At 39.7% G+C, this 20315-nt stretch overlaps 1 protein-coding gene across 6 annotated transcripts in view; it reads left to right on the top strand.

The window, feature by feature from the left end:
* The window catches only part of ACSBG1 (acyl-CoA synthetase bubblegum family member 1), a 77619-nt gene that overhangs the window by 37179 nt on the left and 20125 nt on the right, over positions 1 to 20315 (top strand). For 4 of the 6 annotated variants that reach the window (XM_067534686.1, XM_067534684.1, XM_067534682.1 and 1 more), the window contains 8 exons: positions 5881 to 6098; positions 7740 to 7828; positions 8972 to 9092; positions 11493 to 11573; positions 14717 to 14866; positions 17495 to 17671; positions 18347 to 18528; positions 20059 to 20292. In XM_067534686.1, the coding sequence (XP_067390787.1) occupies positions 5967 to 6098; positions 7740 to 7828; positions 8972 to 9092; positions 11493 to 11573; positions 14717 to 14866; positions 17495 to 17671; positions 18347 to 18528; positions 20059 to 20292 (1166 nt within the window). In that variant the 5' untranslated portion in view covers positions 5881 to 5966. The remainder of the gene's footprint in view (positions 1 to 5880; positions 6099 to 7739; positions 7829 to 8971; positions 9093 to 11492; positions 11574 to 14716; positions 14867 to 17494; positions 17672 to 18346; positions 18529 to 20058; positions 20293 to 20315) is intronic. The other 2 variants (XM_067534683.1, XM_067534685.1) reach the window with 2 other exon arrangements.

Consider the following 20315-nt stretch of genomic DNA (forward strand, 5'->3'; position numbering starts at 1 on the left):
AATGGAACAATCAGCTCCTTTAGAATCCTTTGATTTATTTTCCAGAATGTAGAACTGTTTTTAGGTTTTCTTTTTCTGCAGGCAATCACATTACAGAAACTGAATTGATATTCAGGTTCATATAGCTATCCTGTATTCATGTGTAAGGGACCAGGTGTAGGCAGTCTTGCCTAGCGGTCACAGCTGGGCTGAGGCCTGCCCAACAGGCCGGAGTTGGAGAAATTGCAAGCCCTCTCTACCACATAACTGGAGGATAGCTAATGTGATGCCGATATTTAAAAAAGGCTCCAGAGGCGATCCTGGTAATTATAGGCTGGTAAGCCTAATTTCAGTACCAGACAAATTGGTTGAAACTCTAGTAAAGAATAGAATTATCAAACACATAGCTGAACACAATTTGTTGGGGGAAGAGTCAACACAGTTTTTGTAAAGGGAAATCATGTCTCACCAATCTCTTGGAATTCTTTGAGGGGGGTCAACAAACGTGTACTAGAGTGATCCAGTGGAAATAGTGTACTTGAATTTTCAGAAAGCCTTTTGACAAGGTCTCTCACCAAAGGCTCTTAAGCAAAGTAAGCAATCATGGGATAAGAGAGAAGGTCCTCTCATGAATCAGTAACTAGCTAAAAGACAGGAAACAAAGCGTAGGAATAAATTGTCAGTTTTCAGAATGGAGAGAGGTAAATAGCGGTGTCCTTGAGGGATCTGTACTGGGACCAGTGTTGTTCAACATATTCATAAACAATCTGGAAAAAGGGGCAAACAAAGAGGTGGCAAATTTTGCAGACAATACAAAATTACTCAAGATAGTTAAGTCTGAAGCAGACTATGAAGATTTACAAAGAGATCTCACAAAACTGGGTGACTGGGTAACAAAATGGCAGATGGAATTCAATGTTGATAAATGCAAAGTAATGTACAACATAATCCCAACTATACATTCAAAATGATGGTAACTAGCTGTTACCACTCAAGAAAGAGATCTTAGAGTCAGTGTGGATAGTTCCTTGAAAACATCAGCTCAATGTGATGCACTGTTAAAAGAAAATCTAACAGAATATTAGGAACCACTAGGGAAGGAATAAATGACAGAAAATATCATAATGCCACTATATAAATCCATGGTACTCCCACACCTTGAATATTATGTATGGTTTTGGTCACCCTCTCTCAAAAAAGATATATTAGAATTGGAAAAGTTGTAGAGAAGGGCAGAAAAATAACTAAGGGTATGGAACAGCTTCCGTATAAGAAGAAATTAAAAAGACTAGGACTTTTCAGTTTGGAAAAAGATAACTAAGAAGGTGTTATACTTGTAAAAAAAAGACTAGCAGAATCTTATTCAGGGGGACATGGCAATATGTTCTGTTTATTGTAAATGTAAGAACATTAAAAAGCAGTCACATTCACACACAAATTCATACCCAAGAAGTTCTGCAAGCCAGTATCATATAATTACCAGTCCTTTTATGTGTTGCTTGAGCCAGCGTAGTGGCTAACTAGGCAGGGCACGAGGAGGGAGCCAGGCCTCTGTCGGTTGCGAATCCGATGCTCCAAGATGACAATTGCAGAACGAGACCCAAAGTTTCCATGTTTTTACCCCATCTTTTATACTTGCTGGCTCTCGTGCCTTGCTGTGTCATGCTGCCTCTAAGTTCAGTATAGTTGTTAATCACCAGGTAATTGCAAGCATGACTATCTCTTATTTCTGTACTTTGTTTGTTCCCAGGGTGGATCCTTCTGTACTTTAGGGTCGTTTATTTGCACTTTAATAGGTTGTTAATAGGTATTCTTCGGCCTTCAGGATTAGGATGGCAGTTGGTGTCTTTATTCCCCTTTCTGGTGTTAGATCAGTTTAGGTTAATGTCTTTTTATGCCCTGCACATACATTCCTCACTCACACACACAAAGAGAATTTATCAAGATATTTTTAGGTTCAATAGTACAAGTTTCAGGAAAGAGCTTACTTCAAGAAACTAACAAGATGGAGTCCACTTATGCCACACTAAACAGTATACCATTATCATAACAGTAAAGGCAAAATTTCTCACTACCTCTATCTCACTTATACAATAAAACAGGGAGTCTACATCTGATTTGTTTGCACAGCTCCTGGGGATGGCTCACAAGTGGATATGATAGAGGTCTACAAAATTGTGAATGATGTGGAGAAAGTGAATAAGGAAGTGTTATTTACTCCTTCACATAACATAAGAACCAGTGGTCACTCAATGAAATTAGCATGCAGCAGGTTTAAAACAACCAAAAGGAAGTACTTCTTCACATAATGCGCAGTCAACCTCTGGAACTCATTGCCAAGGGATGTTGTGAAGGCCAAAAGTATAACGGGGTTCAAAAAAGAATTAGATAAGTTTATGGAGAATAGGTCCATCGGTGGCTATTAACCAAGGTGGTCAAGGATGCAACCCCATACTCTAGGTGTCCCTAGCTTCTGATTGCCAGAAACTGGGAGTGGATGACACGGGATGGATCACTCAATTGTTATCTGTTCTGTTTATTCCCTCTGAAGCACCTTGGACTGCCCACTATCAGAAGGCAGGATACTGGGCTAGTTGGGCCATTGATTTGACCCAGTATGGCCATTCTTATTTTCTTACGTGAATTGAAATGACACAGTTGTGTGCTGCTGCCTTATGTTTAATGTGGGATATGTTAGTTGAATATTATGGCAGGGGTCACCAGCTGGCACTGGTGACACAGTTTTACAAGCTTTTTTCTTAGAATGTGAGCAAATTTCTAGTCAAGAAATGCTATATTGTTGTTTTGTTGTATAGTGGTCCTCTGAAAGAAGCTATGGCAGGTAGCAGACAGTTTTCATTCTGCTTTACTCTCCATTTGGAGGCAATTCCTGAGACAGGGTTGTGTCTGCTCCTGCTTGGCAGGAGGTGACACTGGTGTCAGCAGTGAGACACTGTTCTTGGAAGAAGAAGAAATATATTAAACGAACACTCAGGCAAATTACTAACTTTTTAGCAATGTTTAACATTTTTCAGTTGGTTACTGCTGGCTTCTCTTTGAGGTTCCCAGCCTCTGTCAGTGAACTTTCACTTCTTGTGAACTTGAAAAGTCTCATTAACGTAACTTCCTGTGCTGTCTTCCTTTATTCTCTACTTTTAGCTTTATCTGTAATTTTTATAATTCTCCTCTACAGATAAGCTGGATCCTCTGGTCTGATTAAGCTGGGCTCAGCATCCAACCCAGAGAGCAAAGTCGGCTTTATGCTACCTTTGTGGCTCCTCGATCCATTCATTTCAGTTGTACTTTATTTCAAGAGACATTACTCATTTTAGTTCCCAAGTTACTTATGTTGCATACATATTTGGTATCCCCTCATTTTTATTGCTGAAAATTATTTACGTCAAAACTGAAGGATCATGGAACTGAGATTATAGCCTGTTTACACTAATGGGATGAATCCCTCAACATTTTAAGTTTCCTGCAAAAATAATTTTGTGTGTCCCTCATTTTGGATCTTTGTCCCACGTTTGTCCTGATCTTAAGATGTTTTGGAAGCTAGTTTGGCTGTGGCACAATTTAGAACAGCTCCAGGGCTCAGGGCTGCTCTGAGTTGCTCCCAACTTCCTCTGGCCCTATGGGGCCATTCCAGCAGTAGAGTGCAGCTGCTTTCTGGCCACATCCTCTTTTCCCAGACTATGCTCTCCACACTGACTCTACCATACCTGGGAGTTCCCCTTATGTTAGGGGTACTCAGGATGCCAACTATGTCAGCTTTGTGCTGTCTTTCCACTGTTCTGGATTTCTTTCCCACCCATTTTTGGACATATCTGGCTGTGTACACAGGTGTTGTTTCTAAAGCCATCATGTCCAGACTGTGAAATAGACTTCTTGTCAGCTTCAGTTTCGGCATATGTGGAATCATTGCTGGGAATGAAACAACTGAGCATGAACTATGGAAGAACACAGTCACAGCTTAATCATTTTCTGCCTCCCTCTCCCCTAACCCATCAACTGCTAGATATGTGATTTTCCCCTGAAAAGGATAGGTCAGCTCTCTGGCAACCAAAGTGAGGTTTGATGTGAAAACAAAAAATAGACCATTGAATGACAGTTGAAGCATGGGAGTGGGAATATATCTTGCTGTCTGGGAACTGAAAGGCCTACTTAGTCTGTGCATGTGCTGGGCTATTCTACCTATTGGCAGTTTTCCAGATGCCAAGATATATCAGCTAATAAATTCATTTTTTGTTCTAAATCTTAATAGTGTGTTATGAGGCAGTATTGTGAAAAAAGGCTCAAAGTTTCATAGCAAGTCAGGCAAGACAGCTTAAGGTTTGCTTTCTCCTTTGTTTCCTTGCAAAACAGTCAGACAGCAAAAGGATTAAAACTCTGGCATGTGCAAAGACCTTATTTTGTTTGTTTTGAAATATTTATAACAAAAATCACTAGCTGAGTGTTAGAATTTATAATAATTCATGCCAAATAGCAATCTACTGTTTACTGGGCTGTGCCAAATTTAACCTTGTATTAATAAGAGAACAGACTCACTTCCATTCTCTGAATCTTGTCTGATGGTATATAAAAAACAAAATGAATATCCGATACTTCCTCTTGGAGTTGACTCCAGTTCTAATTGACAATAAATGGCTTCTGTAAAGGAGGCTATGACACTGGCAGTTCGCCTGTATGTTAGTTTGCTCAAAATAGTCTTATAGGAATGTATTTAGTGTTTAGACTCTATGAAATGTTTGTAAGTTGCTGCATGTATTAATTTCACATATAATGTCGGTATTCCATGCTGTAAGAAAATATGTAAGTTTTGCTTTATAACTTTGAGAATGTTTGCTCTGAACTTCTGAACTCAGGCACAGGACTTCTGAATTCAGGCACCCCCCATCCAGGAACATTGCAATAAAAAAATTGGTTAATGGCCTCATCACACCTTGGAAATGCTATGTGCAAGGAAGCTTGTCCTGTGGACTTGGAAGCTGAATGAAGGAAATAAAACAAAGTCACAGGAACATTTTCCATCTTTTTGGCTGTTTGAACTCTGACAGGGCTAGACACACCTAACTGATGCAAGTGATCCCCAGGGGCTGCCTCCGGGTTCCTTCCTGGAAGACACTTTGAATTGACAGGTCACTAAAACTCTGGCACTCTTGGGATTTAGATGATAACTCATTTGTGTGTATATGTTTGGTTGCTTTAACCTGTAAATAACTCTCATTTCTTTTTCCTAGTTAATAAACCTTTAGATAGTTTATTACAGGATTGGCTACATATATTGTCTTTGGTGTAAAATCTAGGGTACCAATTTATCTGGGGTAAGTGACTGGTCTCTTGGGACTGGAAGTAACCTGAGTGTGATGTGATTTTTCAAGTAACTGACTGTTTATCACTAAATCCAGTTTGTCTGGATCAGGTGGCAAGATAAATTGGAGAGTCTACGGGGACTGTCTGTGACTCCATGGCAAGACTGTTATAATGATCCAGGAGTTCACATTTGTTACTGGGTTGGTAAAATCTAATTCTATCTTCGAGTGATTGCTCATATCCATTCCATCAGCTTAGGTTGTAATGGACAGTGTTGTGGCTCTAAAGATTGCAGCTCTGCTGATGAATCATGGAGAGTGAATATGGTTCTACATTATGACATTTTCCCCCAATTTTTCAGTTTTCTAAAAAATGTAGGAAATTTATACTTAAGATTATTTTAACATAGGTTTTTTTTTAAGGTTGCAAATTCAAACATGCAGAAGTTTAGAAATGCCAGAATTAAGGTTGCCCATGCAAACTTAGTTTGACCCATCGTGCATATGCATTATAATAGTAGTCTTTAATTACAAGATCACACGCTATTTTTCCACTAATATACTATCTTGATGATAATTTGCCTTTCAGAACCTTTATGGACTACATTTGCTGATGGTGTGGTCAAGCTGAGAATAGATCAATCATGTTCACAAACTCCAATAACTGTTCATCAGATGTTCAAAGAGACAGTGGAGCGATACGGGCCTCTCAATGCTATGGCCAGCAAAAAGAATGGAAAATGGGAAAAGATCACATTTTCAGAGTATTACAATCTTTCCTGGAAGGCAGCCAAAAGCTTCTTGAAGGTATGTGTTTAAGAAAACAACAATCCAAACCCATACTTGGTATGCAAGGTTTTTTTAACTACAAGTCACAGCATGAAAATATACCTGTGGGTTTTCAGTCTTTATGAAGAGTAGCAATTACTGGTGACTGCTAGAATCTGCAGCACAGCTTTTATTGAAGTAAATCTCCCAATTTATTATCCTTATTAGATACAGCTTTCTATGGCTAGTAACTGTACCATCCAAATGAGACCCACTCAATCCGTAGTAGAGGATCAGTGCCATCCTGGAATCCCTCATGGGATTTACCTTCCTTTTAAGGGAGGTATGTTTGAGGACCCCAACAAGTTGAATATCCCTTAAATTTCTGAATTGCCTAACAACTTTCTTTTTATGATTGACCAAGTCAATGAGAGGTAGATTAGTAAATATTTCTATTTAATATATTATATTGTTATAGTTATATTTGTTATACTATTTTAGTTGTATTTCAGACAGGTATTTTCAATGGTAGCAGATGGCACTGATGCCTGTGCTTGCAAAGGTGTTGGGAGAAACAGCGGCAAAATCAATAAGTGAGACCCTGCTTGTGAAAGCAGTTGTAATCAGGGAGACAAGGATGGTAGTCACAGAGATGCGATACGGGAGTCTTGGGTGAATGTCTTTTTAGAGTCAGTGATGCAGATTGGTGAAATGACTTTTAGATTCTCTTTGGATGCTAATATGTCAAGTAAGTTACTTTTCATTGTGTTTTAGAAACTAGTGCATGTTTTTCAGAAATAGTTCAAAAGAAAATAATGCCAACAAAAGTTGGCACAGGTGACATCTGTCATTATGTACAGTAACAATAACAGCAGCGCTACATGAATACCTAGATTGTGCCCTGTCTCTTCATGGCCTAAGGAGGGAGGACACATAAAGCCTTCTCTTCGTGTATGCCCCTAGATAGGGACAGGACACAATCTCAGATCTGGTGCTCCTGACCATGGGGACTTGCTCCTTGGGGATGCAAATTACATAGAGGATCAAAGAAGGGGTTGATTCATGGCCCACCTTGCACAAGCCCAGAGAGGGGACTGGGCATGCCAGGATCACCTACTACACCATCCTTAAGGGGTAGTGCAGCATGCATACTTCTCCCTGTTCTCCAGGAATCTTGAAGTACAATCTCTTACAGAGTGCTGCCGGGGCCATATAAGACTCCTCATTTGGGGTTGTGTATTAAGTCCATAATCTAGCCCTAAATAAAACTAAAAAAAACCTAACCTGGCAAGATTAAAAGGATTGAGTAAAGATTCTGAGTATGGGATAAGTCTAATATTTGTTGAACTTTAGTTCATATTGCAAAGCCCATCTGTTTTTCAGGCCTTCTTTGGGGAGCTGGGCTGGGCAGATGGGAAAGAGGGGTGGGGAGAGTCTTATGTTTGCATGAGTTTAGGGAGTATTAATTGCAGACAGTGGTTCCATTTGTATTGTGTCTATTAAAACATTATATTGGGTCTATTAAAACATTTTACACATATGCCTAGAGAGATGGATGGGCACATTTTAAATACATAAATAATAAAGAGCTTCAGATCTTCTAGGTTTATTTTGTGTTCACTATATCTTTCTCTCCAAATGCCGCATTACGTATCCCAATGTTTGCTCTTTTGTTTTAAGCTTGGTCTTGAACGATTCCACAGCGTAGCAATACTGGGATTTAACTCTCCAGAATGGTTCATTTCAGCTGTTGGAAGTATTTTTGCTGGGTAAGTTTTGGATTGGTGCTAGGCCTAGTAATGAATGGTTTCCAGGGTAGCATTTGATTCTGTAGAGTCTGACCATTCCCTCCTGTAGAAAGGGGGAAAAGAGAAACCACATTTCATGCTCCTTGTGCACCCCAAATAAACCAACCCTTTTGTCTTATAGCCACTAAACATATTAGGGTTATCATGGCTCACAGTACCTCAAGGTGTGAGTTAACGACCCCTTAAACTATGATCTGTGGTATGGTTTCATTTGCAAATATTATCATCTCATAAGTTGTGCTAGAATCCATTAGTATGTTCAGTCATATGGTGGGGACCCGTTGCTTTCCCTGTATCTAAAGTAAACAATCCAAAACCTCACAAAACGAACCTGTTTGCTAAAGGCCCAGCTGCGATAGACACACAAGATACTGTACTGTCTCTTATCTCTGTTCCTTGAGCAATATGAACCAAAGCCCACCAGTTTCCCATCAGTGCAGCTAAGCCTGCCCATGAACTGATTCCTGGCTTGATCCCAGTGCAGAATACGATAACATGATTGAAGTGACAAGTGAATCACTAATTAGTCAAATTTTGTCTGTCACGGCATCTGTCTGTATATTTCCAATAATTGATACTCTGTTTGGTCTCTCTGAGGTTGCACCTAACCCAGCAACATTCAAACTGGTAATTTACCATCAGTGCAGTTCCATCAGTGACAGAAATAGTGGAGGCTGTCCTATAAAGAGGACGTAGGCATTTTTACCACTGCATGGTCTAAGCCTACTCTAGTAAAAGTGCTTAGTCCTATGCTACAGCCTCCTCTATTATTGCATCCATTATGAATTTTCCTATTGTAGACACTGCCTTGGGTGCTTCAAACATTCACACTACACTACCACATGATGGTGCTGTTTTTCACATGAAGTGCTGATCTCTTTTCTTGCGTCTGTTACTGTTTAGTTGTGCAGAATATCTGGGGCAAGCCTGACAGCCATATCCACGTTACACACTGTGTATACCCAAACTCCTGTGTACTCCACTGGATTTCATACAGTCTCAAATTCCTTTTCCCTTTTGAACATATGTAGTATCAAGGGAAAAGTATATCATGTGTTCAGTGTTTTCCTGCTCATCCCTCAAGTTCACTTTTTTTTTAAATAGAGGAATTGTCACAGGCATCTATACAACCAACACTCCTGAGGCCTGCTACTACATTGCTTATGACTGCAAAGCCAATATTATTGTGGTGGAAAATCAAAAACAATTGGACAAGATAATGCAGGTATGGGGGGGTTGCTTTTGTAACTTCTGAGTTGTAATTCCACTGCTCTTGATGCTGTCGAAGGCCAAATATAAAATCTTTTAGCTGTATGATGGTCATTTGGAACATCTCACGGATAAGGATAGAACTAATATTTCTTGCCCTGAAATCACAGGTCTCTGCCCCTTGAGATATTTGAGCTAAAAGATCATCTCCATAGCTGTTAAAAAATACAGTGCCTATGACACACAACTTAGCAGTTCTTATTCTATTCAGTAGAGAGCACACTAGCCAATTTATTACAGTGTTATCTGACAAGCCATTTTCTGATGATGAGCATCATATCTTAAATCTGAGTGGGATATTACAGTCTGCTTCAATGCAAGTGATTAGAAGGGCAAAATTAATTGCAATTACAATTTCACTACAGGATTAAATAGTGTAATAATGCTGAGTTCTGACTGACAGGTTGATCTTTTATGGGCTGACCCATTTAATGTGACTTGGATCTGGATTTCAGAAATCACAAGGTGACTTCTTTCAGCGAAGTTACTATATCCCAAAACAGCTTCACTTATCATTGGAGATTTACCCCACTGTAACTGGGATTACAACCTGCATTTTGCAGAGCAATGGAACAGATCCAGGCTTTTGTTCAATCCCAGTGAATTTACTCCATTTAGACTGAGCCTGCTTTGGTTTCCATTGAATTCGATGGTAAGTCCAATTGGTCTCCAATGAGCAAATGAAATATTGGTTAAAGAAGGGTTATCATATTGGAGGAAACTTTTAAGTGCATACCTCTTATAACAGACATCCAGCTAATTATTAAAGATATTGGTGTTTAGAGACTGAATCTTCCCTCTTCAGAACATCATCTCTTCCAGCTTGTAATGTTAACTACTGAGGCAGGTGTGAACTACAATCCAGTATCATGGTGACTAACATGATATAACCACATGAACAGAGGGGGAAGCTCTTTATTTAAAATGTGTCACAATTTTGGCAAAAGTCATTGAAGGCTACAAATGGGGCCATTCTGCTTCTCCATATGGGGCCTGATCCAAAGGCCAGGGAAAGAGAAATGTGATCTTTCCACTGACTTCAGTGGGCTTTGGAGCAAGCCCAAGTGAACAACATTGGGTTGGGTGTTTCTTTCAGTGATATGCTGGAAGAGGCTCTTGGGGATGGAGGAAGAGAGGTGTCTCTGGAGCCCCCTTGCTGAAACTGAACAATGTGTTGATTGCTCTGCCTCTGATGGAGTTCACTCCTTCTGTGGATACTGCAAAAAACTCCCCCTTGCCAGAGATAACATATCCCTGAGTCTTGTCAAATGTACTTCTGATGAGTCATGTGTTTTTTTTACTCATGAACCTCCCTACAAGGCTTACAACCAGAACTGTTTCCATTTACACTAGTTGAATACCATGCTATACTATCAAAAGCAAGTGAGAAAGGTATCTGAATCATGATGCTTGTTTTTTTGTCTATACACATTTTAATCTAGAAAGTTAAAATGAAGCCTGTGGCCAGTACTGTTTTAACCAGTTGAATGTTTTCTGTGGTGCTTTTCCAGGAGAAAGCTATGCCTCAAACTACAGATGTCTTGTTTTTCAGCCTGTGTGTTTATCATGCTAGTAATACACACATAATGGCTAGAGTAGAGGCACTAAACTGTTGCTATTTACACAGGTACAGTCTCACTAGTTCAGTTACCCATGATTCAGGTCAATAACATAGGTGTAGCTTTGGCTGACAGTGCACCATGATGCAATTAAATGCAAAGGCAAAACTGCAAGATCGAAAGTGAAAGAAGTAACTCTGGCATCTAGTGGTGAAACTGTAACCTAACATTTTTAAAGGCTAAACACTAGCTGAATATTGAAATACAATAGCACTCTTTCAATTTTTTCTGCTTCTTAGAAATTGCCAAATTGCTTTTATTTTTTAAAACGATATATATTTATATATAAAATGTTTAAAATAAGCAGAACATTTTTAAACAACTTAACCAAGGCTTGATTGAGGCTTGGCTACTTTATCTCTGTCTTCATGTGATAACCATGGTGGCTGTAATCAGCTCACCCTAAAAGCATCACTGTCACTGGTTGAAATGCAAAGGGGCTGGTGGCAGGACATTTTAAATTACAGTTCTCGAGTTAGGACCGTAGTTGCAGCACCATTGTCCAACATAGCATAGTTATAATCTCTTCCAGAGCATGCTGCAAGGCTTGTGGTGTTTCCCCAGGGGAATTGGGTTGAACTGGGTCTGAGTAGCTTTAGGGTATTTGTGGTGGGCATGAGGATTTTTCTGGACATCAGTCCAATTCAATTTTTGGAAGCTATTGATAGACACTTTTAATTAAATCAGAAACAAGTGAATAATAAATTATATACTGTTGTTTTTTAAAACCCCAACAGATATGGAGTCGTTTACCATATTTGAAAGCAGTTGTGGTGTACAATGACTCTTTGCTAGAGAGCCATCCCAATATATATACGGTATGTGAATTTTAGAGTTGTGTAGCAATTCATTTATTTGATTAATTTCATCTCCTTTTCTGTCTGTGGAATGTCTGCCAAAGGATCACAATGTTTTCAAATGTGTTTGTCTTCAAAATATTTCAGTGTAATTTTTCATTAATTTCATTCACTCTGCAGTTTGTTTGATAGTTGATATTCAAAATTAAAGCTACATTGCTTAGCTGGGCTTGGTCATGTGTTATTGTTTCAGTTACTTGATTGGATCAATATAATATTTACCAGACTTCTGGTGAGACTATACTTGCAAAACTTTTTTTTTTTTGGTTAATACATTGTCTGTCCAGCTCTAGTGAATACTGAATTGTGGTCAGGTATGCTGGGAACTAGAAAATGCTTGAACTCTCACAATCCATAGTCAATATGTTGTTGTCCTAAGAAACTTCCTATTCTACTAATCTTTTTGTTTGCAGCAAATATTTCTATCCACAAGCAACTGTTGAATACAAGCAACTATTAAGTATGCAAAGAATAAAACAATGGTTCTAGTGTATTCAGGGTCTTCCTTAGCCTACGCAGTACTTAGGCAGCAGGATTAGGGTCAAGATTTAGAATCAAACTCACTGTCAGCTGTAGGCCCAAAATTTAGGTTAAAAATAGGCTTTTACAAAACCTAATATGTGCAGAAGAATTTTCATTATTTAATTTTTAAATGTCATTGAAGACAATTTTCTAATGTGAACATCAAAATCAGCATTGTGCTGGAAACTGATTGTGAATTAAGAGTGGAAGTCCCCTGCTTAGTTTCATTGCCCACGCTGAATGAATTGCAAAAAGACCACAACATTTAGTAGAGAGTGAATAGTAAATAAATATCTTAAGGCTTTGGATATCAAAACTGAAAGTATTTTACTAGTAACAGGAGGGAAGAGAAAATGTTTAACATGTTTATGCTGACATTGGTCCTTCTCTTTGTATTTATTTTCATATTATAAAACACTTAACTATACAGAGGTATATAGATATCAAGAGTGTGCTATACAAAATGTAGTGCAATAAGAAAATTTAATTTGCAGTATAAAGAAGAGCTTATTTAATTATATACATTTGTTATTAAATAACAGTAAAGAATAGAGATTAGTTCACACTGAATTCCAAGTGCCTGAGAACTTTGGAAGCGAGAAATGACGTGAAATTTATATTTTCTAATTGTGGAGGACAAAATGTAACTGAAAATGCCACTGATCCAGTAACAAATCTGCCACCTTTTTTCAGTGAGAGAGGATAATTGTTACATCAGTTGTGTTGATAAGAATTGGCAGTTGCCGTGTTTGTATTTCATTCAGAGACTATCAGAGCTCAGATCACCAATGATAGAGAAAGTTGTTTTTTAGCTTTGACACAAACCCAAACACACAAAACACAAGATATTGATAGGAAAAGGTTTCTGTGTAACAGATTGACAGCTGAGATAATTGTACAGTAATGAGCAGTTGCTACAACTATGTCAGATGCTTAGTCCTCTGGACAGTGCATGTTTACATAAATCAGTAGATGTATGTGCCTGGTTTTGCCCTTCAGTCTCTGTGGAATGGAAACACTATCCCAGTGCAGGTGCTGTTCAAGTAAACAAAGCCTAGGCAACAGGCACACAGATATCAATGCCTTGTGGCATGAAATAGATGAAGGTTAAGAATACAAGGCACAAAGAGTCAAGTCATATAGGAACAAATCCTGGCCCCGTAGCATTGCCAGTTGCTAGTGGAATTGATGCAGCTCCACTGTGTGGGGAGGAGCACGATGTGAGGAAACCATGAAGAGGGTCCACACCCCTTATATGCCGTGAAGCTGTGCTCTGTAGTGGCTTCTGCATGCTTTTACAGGTGTGGGTTGGAGGAGGGATGGGGCACGAGTGATGTGTCAGTGACTAAAATGGAACCCCACAACAGACTCTGCCATGGAGGGGGAGGGAGGGCTCAGCTCCCATGGAGAATACTGCATGTTTAATTCAGCAGTACTGATCACAGAGTGCATCCTCCTTAGCCACATAAACTCTCCCTTGCCACCCTAAAGCCCAGTTACAAGCTTTGTGCAGTGTCCAAGATTTGCCCCTAAGACAATAGTGTGGAGTTACCTTGCCAGATATAGAACAGGGGTGCTGTCCTCAGTCATTGCTCATGGACAGCTGTGTAAACACTATATGAATAATCCAGTCTCAGTGAGAAGTTAATCCTTTAGCTGCTGGTTCTCCTTCCCACATGCTGTGACTACCCCACCTCCATCCCCTATTTACATTGAAACAATGGGATCTTAATGTGTACATGTTAAATTCAGGCCCATTATAGATGCATTCCACCTAGACATATCTGATAGTAACCAATAAAATATATTGGCCCAGATTCTCCATTCTGCTAAGGCAACTTTGTGATGCACAAAGGAACCATATACCTTATGCAATCCTTTGTTCGGGGGCTGGACAACCCTGAATCAGAGAGCTTCAGCCAGCTTCCTGCATCTGCTCATCTTCCCTAGGTAGTGAAGAACTAAGGCCATTGTTCGCACATTTAAATAATAAGAATACTTTGCTTTTACATAGAGCCTTTCATTCTAGGATCTCAAAGTTCTTTACATATAGAATAAATAAGAAGTAACATTGGAAATCTAACAAAATTGGACAACTTACTTGGTGTTTTAATTATAAGCTGTGATACAATTTATTTTAAATATGAATCAAAACATTTCTAAAGTGAGGTCTGAATCAAATTTTCAACCCACATGGCTGATCTGTAGTACATGATTAGAATAGGGAATAACATTCCTATTCACTTAGTAGTCACCAAAAGGATTAGTAAAACTTCACTGCCTTTGCACACTCCACTTTTAATAACTGTATGTTAGGGGTTCTGATTCACAAACTGTTGGGATAGATATTGGAAAAGGGACTGTATGACGTACACATCAAAACTGAGGTCTTGTATTGGGCTTAGACGGCCCACAGAGATAAAATTCCAATTTACCTGAATGGATGTTTTGCCTAAGAAAGGTCTGCAGAACCAGGCCCATTTTAACTTTTCTGCCTTTTTTCCAGCCTGTTAAAATATTGCAGTTTCCACACTTGCTATTAGCTGACTCCTTGAATCATTTTTCCCCATTTCATTTTGTAGATGGAAGAATTTATGGAGTTGGGAAATGAGATACCAGATGCTACACTCAATGACATTATTAACTCTCAAAAGCCAAATCAATGTTGTGTGCTAATATACACTTCTGGAACAACTGGGAAGCCAAAAGGAGCCATGCTGAGTCATGACAATGTATGTACTCTAGACACAGCTTTACTATAAAGACTCTCAAAAGCAGGAGAATATTTATTTCTATGCTTTTTTAAATAAGTGGGATCATGGCACAGTCTCCAAGTATCCTGTGGTACTCTGTTTTAAGGATGCAATAGAAAAAGAAACTGTATCCAAACTATATATTTCTGAAAAAATACAAGCACGTCTCATGGCTGAGTTTATAAATGACGTTCTTTGGTTCATGCAGTTGATTGTGTGATAAAACACTATTACCACAAATATCAAGATCATTTTCAAAATAATCGTATGCCAGCTAGTGTCACAGCAGCCTGATATTAGAAGCTTTTTCAAGGTTTTATTAAACTTGGCCCTTTATCTGTAACATTATTACATTTACAAGTTACATTAGTTTTAGTGCCTCCTAATTTAGTAAAGAATAGCACAAGTTTGGTATATTCCACAACCCTGTTATTCACAAAATCCCTGTCTATGTTGCTGCAAATAGAAAACTCTCCAGTGCTAAGGAGAGGCAAAAAGTCAAGTGGAAAAAAGACTTTCCACAAAAGTCTGCTCACAAAGGGCTAGACTGTGGTTGGCCTGTACATGGCTATGCAGTACGGGGAGGGATTAAGGAACTTGCATTAACACTTGCACAGCTCTTAAAGGGTTGGCTGGAATTGCAACCTCTGCTGTTTGATGAAGCACAGGAACTGATATTGAGCTGCACCCTCTTGGGAACAATTCACTCTAAAGTAGGGAGTAGTCAGAGCAATATCTGGAGGTAGGTTACACTGGACTTGATGGACCAAAGGTCTGATCTGACATGGCAAATGCTGTGTTGTTCTGTGTCACAGGAGTCTGGTATAGTTTCTGTTTTGCTGCCAAACTATTCCTGGCTACTGTTCACAAGCAGGCTATTTTTATGCTGATCAACACAGTGGAAAACATCCTTTGCTTGTAACTGTGCTGCTGCCTTCTTTAGTCAAAAGAAGTTTCCTTTTGTCCTTACTCAAAACCTGTGCTGGGTCAGGGATTCATCCTCGTTATCCCCACCCTAATCTGACGTGTGAACATGATTGTGTGTTGAGGGATTTTTGGATGCTAAGCAGATAACGCTGCGACACATTTAGACAACATCTTGTCAAACCTCTATGTACTCTTCTCCCACAAGCATTTGCCCAGTATTGCCTTCTGCACCTAAAGCAGCCTCCCTGACCTTATACACCATTGCTAGTATTCCTAATGATAAATATCATTGGTGATACTAAATTCATTTGTGTAGGCAAATTACCTTTCTCTGTCATGTGAACTCACTGTTCTATAGTATTTATTGTTGTTTTGTTTCAAGTTACGTCCTATAAATGCAGTGCTGGTGAAAGGTGACAGACTGACCTTCCTGGAAACTGGAGTCCTCTTTACTCACAGTAGGGCATCAGCACAAGCAGGGACAGTACAAGCTTCTTCATATAGGTCTCCCTGTATATCTCAAGCCTGACTCGGGTGAAATGGAGAAATGGTCTAAAATAAATAGGTGAAATTCAATAAGAACAAATGCAAAGTAGTACCCGTAGGAACGAATAATCATTTGCACAAATACAAAATGGGAAATGACTGCCTAGGAAGGAGTACTGCAGAAAGGAGGGTTATAGTGGATCACAAACTAGATATGAGTCAACAATGTAATACTCTTGCAAAAAAAGCTAACATCATTTGGGGATATATTAGCAAGAATGTTGTAAGCAAGACACAAGGAGTAAGTTTTCCACTCTGCTCAGCACTGGTAAGGCCTCATTGGAGTATTGTGTCCAGTTCTGGGCACCACACTTTGGGAAAGATGAGGACAAATTGGAGAAAGTCCAGAGGAAAGTAACAAAAATGATTAAAGGTCTAGAAAACCTGACCTACGAGGAAAGATTGAAAAAATCGGGTTTGTTTAGTCTGGAGAAAAGAAAACTGGGGGGACATAACAGTCTTCAGGTACATAAAGGTTGTTATAAAGAGAAAGGTGACAAATTTTTCTCCTTAACCACTGAGGACAGGATAAGAAGGACCAGATAAGTTGCAGCAAAGGAAATTTAGATTAGATATTTGGAAAAACTTCCTAACTGTCAGGATAGCTAAGTACAGGACAAATTATCTAGGGAGGTTGTGGAATCTCCGTCACTGGAAGTTTTTAAGAACAGGTTAGAGTTAGACAAACACCTGTCAGGGATGGTCTAGATAATACTTAGTCCTGTCTCGTGCAGGGGACTGGACTAGATGACCTATCAAGGTCCCTTCCAGGCCTACATTTCTGTGATTCTATGAACGTGTAGTTCAGTTCCCTTGTCTATTCAGTCCATTGGCCCTCTGGTGAGGCTAATCATGTCAGCAATACCAATTGTGTGTGGAGGGGGGCAGAGTTTTGTTCACAGTGCAGCAGGGGGGAAAAAATAGACTGCCACCATTTTGTTATGTTCCTTGCAGTTTATTTGCTCTAAATAGGCCTTATAGATGAGTGACAATCTACCTATTGTAAAAGGCAATAATATCTCTAACAAAGCTTACAGACAGCTTCATAGTTTACTAATATAGCAGGACTGGCTGCTTAATTTGTATTAAAAGAAAACAAAATGATATTTAAAACCTTGTTATTTATGTGAACAGATAACCTGGACATCAGCGCATGCCAGCAGAGCAGGGGATATGCAACCAGCAGAAATCCAACAGGAGATTATAGTCAGTTACCTCCCACTCAGCCACATAGCTGCTCAGATATATGACCTCTGGACTGGAATCAAGTGGGGAGAGCAAGTTTACTTTGCTGAACCAGATGCTTTAAAGGTCTCTGTAGTACTTTACGTTTACATTTAAGTTATTTTTTTCACCAGTAGAAGCACTAAGTAGAGCTTTTGGTTTTGAGGAGATGATTGCAAGTTCTGTGTAACCATTCTAGAAAAGTGAATCCAAAGGGTTTATATGTGGGTCCAAGACACCAGTGCCCTAAGGCCCATTTTCCCCTAACCCGAGCCATGCCTGGAACTTTGGTCCACCAGCTCCAAAATCACAGGCCTCTATCACGTTAGCTAAAGGAGAACTCCTGTAACTGATAGCAATAGTGGTTCTCTTATCCTCTCTGTACACAAAGTTCATTTCATTACAAAATGAAAAAATAATATGGCCAGAACTCAGCCCCTCTTAAGGCAGCGGTTTGAAGATTCCCCTGACACAGGAGGGACTGTAAGGAGTGTCCCAGATAAGCAGGATCGGGGAAAGGTATGTCAGGATTGGGGGGACAGAAAGGAGGCGTAAAGCCAACTGTGCGCGCCTCAACGCACATTCAGTTGTGTCAAGCACTATTCCAGCTCGTCTGGGGCTCCAGCTGAAATAATGGGCTTGATCCCTTTGACTTAAATTATATTATTCATGTAAGTGCTGTTAGACTCAGTCTCTTAGGAAGAAAAAAATCTCCGTAACACCAATCCTGACTGTTTGCAATATATTCTCTTATTTTAACAGGGCAGCTTGGTCAACACACTGAAAGAAGCACAGCCAACATCTCATATGGGAGTTCCACGAGTATGGGAGAAAATCATGGAGAAATTAAAGGACATGTCTGCTCAGTCGGGATTTATGAAAAAGAAAATGTTATCATGGGCCATGTCTGTTAGCTTAGAGAGGAACCTAAGCTGCTCAAGAAGGTACACTTAGTAACAAGTACTACCTTAGCTATGCCCAAGGAACCCCATCTGGCATCTGCCCTCAATTATCCCTAAATAGCCCCATTGACCTCATGAGGGTGGACTTTCTGTTCCCAATAGCACAGATGTTTTGCCTGGTAGTTGCCATTCAGCATTGTAGTTTTATATTTTGGTAGAAATCTGTGAGGGGAAAAGATAGTCAAAACTGATCTTGGATTCAGTGTCTGCTGGACTATCTAGTTTTGACTGGATTTTTAAAGATAGGTTTTGTGTATGGCACAAACTATTCCATGTCTTTCATCCAAGGTTCTGCCCTGGGCTTTACTGTAGTTTTCCACTGGAGATTTTCTTTATCTTTGTTGCATGTTTCAGGCTTTGGCATCCATTCAAGCGAATCATCATTATCAGTATTTATCTGATTTTCCAGGGTCTTAGAACTCGTTGCCAGGGGATGTTGGCCAAAATTATAATGCGGTTCAAAAAAGAATTAGATAAAAGTTCATGGAGGATAGGTCCGTCAATGACTACTGGCTAAAATGGTCAGGGATGCAACCCCATGCTCTGGTGTCCCCTAGCCTCTGACTGCCAGAAGCTGGGAGTGGATGACTTGATGATTGCCTGTTCTGTTCATTGTCTGTGAAGCACCTGGAATTGGCCACTGTTGGCAGACAGGACACTGGATGGACCATTGGTCTGATCCATTATGATCATTCTTATGTTCTTATGTTATCTACAGAGCCCTGAGGATTAATTATTCACATTCCCCTCCAAAAAGGAACAGTTTTATAGAGGCCTGAGGCATGTTAGCACTTGATTGGGAATTTATATACTGCAGGGGAGAAGACCCTATAGGATTATGTCTACACAGCAATGAAAAACCCGCAGCTGGCCTATGCCAGCCAACTTGGGCTTATGGGGCTCAATGTTTAATTGCTGTATAGACTTCTGGGCTCGGGCCCCGGGCTCTACAACACTATGGGGTTGGAGGGTCCCAGATCCCTGGCTCCAGTCCAAGCCCAGAAGACTATACAGCGATGAAACAGCCCATCAGCCCGAACCCAAGTTGGCTGGCATGGGCTAGCCATGGGTTTTTCTTTGCTGGGTAGATATACCCATAGAGAATCCAGAAAACATTGAATGTCTGTACTGATTTACTTGTATGACTTTTCAGCTTCTCAGACAGGTTTATCAAACTGCCCAGACAATGAGGTCTTGTTATCCTAATGATCATAGATTTTGGTGGCACTGGCACACATTTAAGCGATGAAGAATCAAAGAATAGTGAAAATAGTGCCCTCCACAATGCATTTCATCAGTCCTTCATGAACCTGCAAAATTGGGACATCCCTAGTATTTGGAGTTAGTATTCAGGAAAGGACATTCTGTAAATGATACAAATGGGAAATAGTGTGCCTAGACATCCAAAACCAAATGATGAACAGGTAACTGAAACAGACACTTGGTTTATTTTGGAAATTAATTAAATTTCGTTTGAATTCCCCTGTCTTTTTCTGTGTGTTTTCCACTCAGCAGTGACTTAAAGCCTTTTCGAACAAGATTAGCAGACTACTTAATACTTGCAAAAATCCGCAGTGCTCTGGGATTTTCCCACTGTCAGAAGCATTTCTCTGGTGCTGCTCCTCTCACTACGGAAACTCTGGATTTCTTCTTGAGTCTGAATATCCCCCTGTATGAGGCATATGGGATGAGTGAGACCTCAGGCCCACACTGCATGTCTGCGCCATCTGTTTACAGACGTCGCAGGTAATTTTACAGAACATTTACAG

Source organism: Emydura macquarii, unplaced genomic scaffold, assembly GCF_026122565.2.
Source record: "Emydura macquarii macquarii isolate MOO-44397 ecotype Brisbane River unplaced genomic scaffold, CSIRO-AGI_Emac_v2 contig_3451, whole genome shotgun sequence".
Taxonomy (NCBI): Eukaryota; Metazoa; Chordata; order Testudines; family Chelidae; genus Emydura; species Emydura macquarii.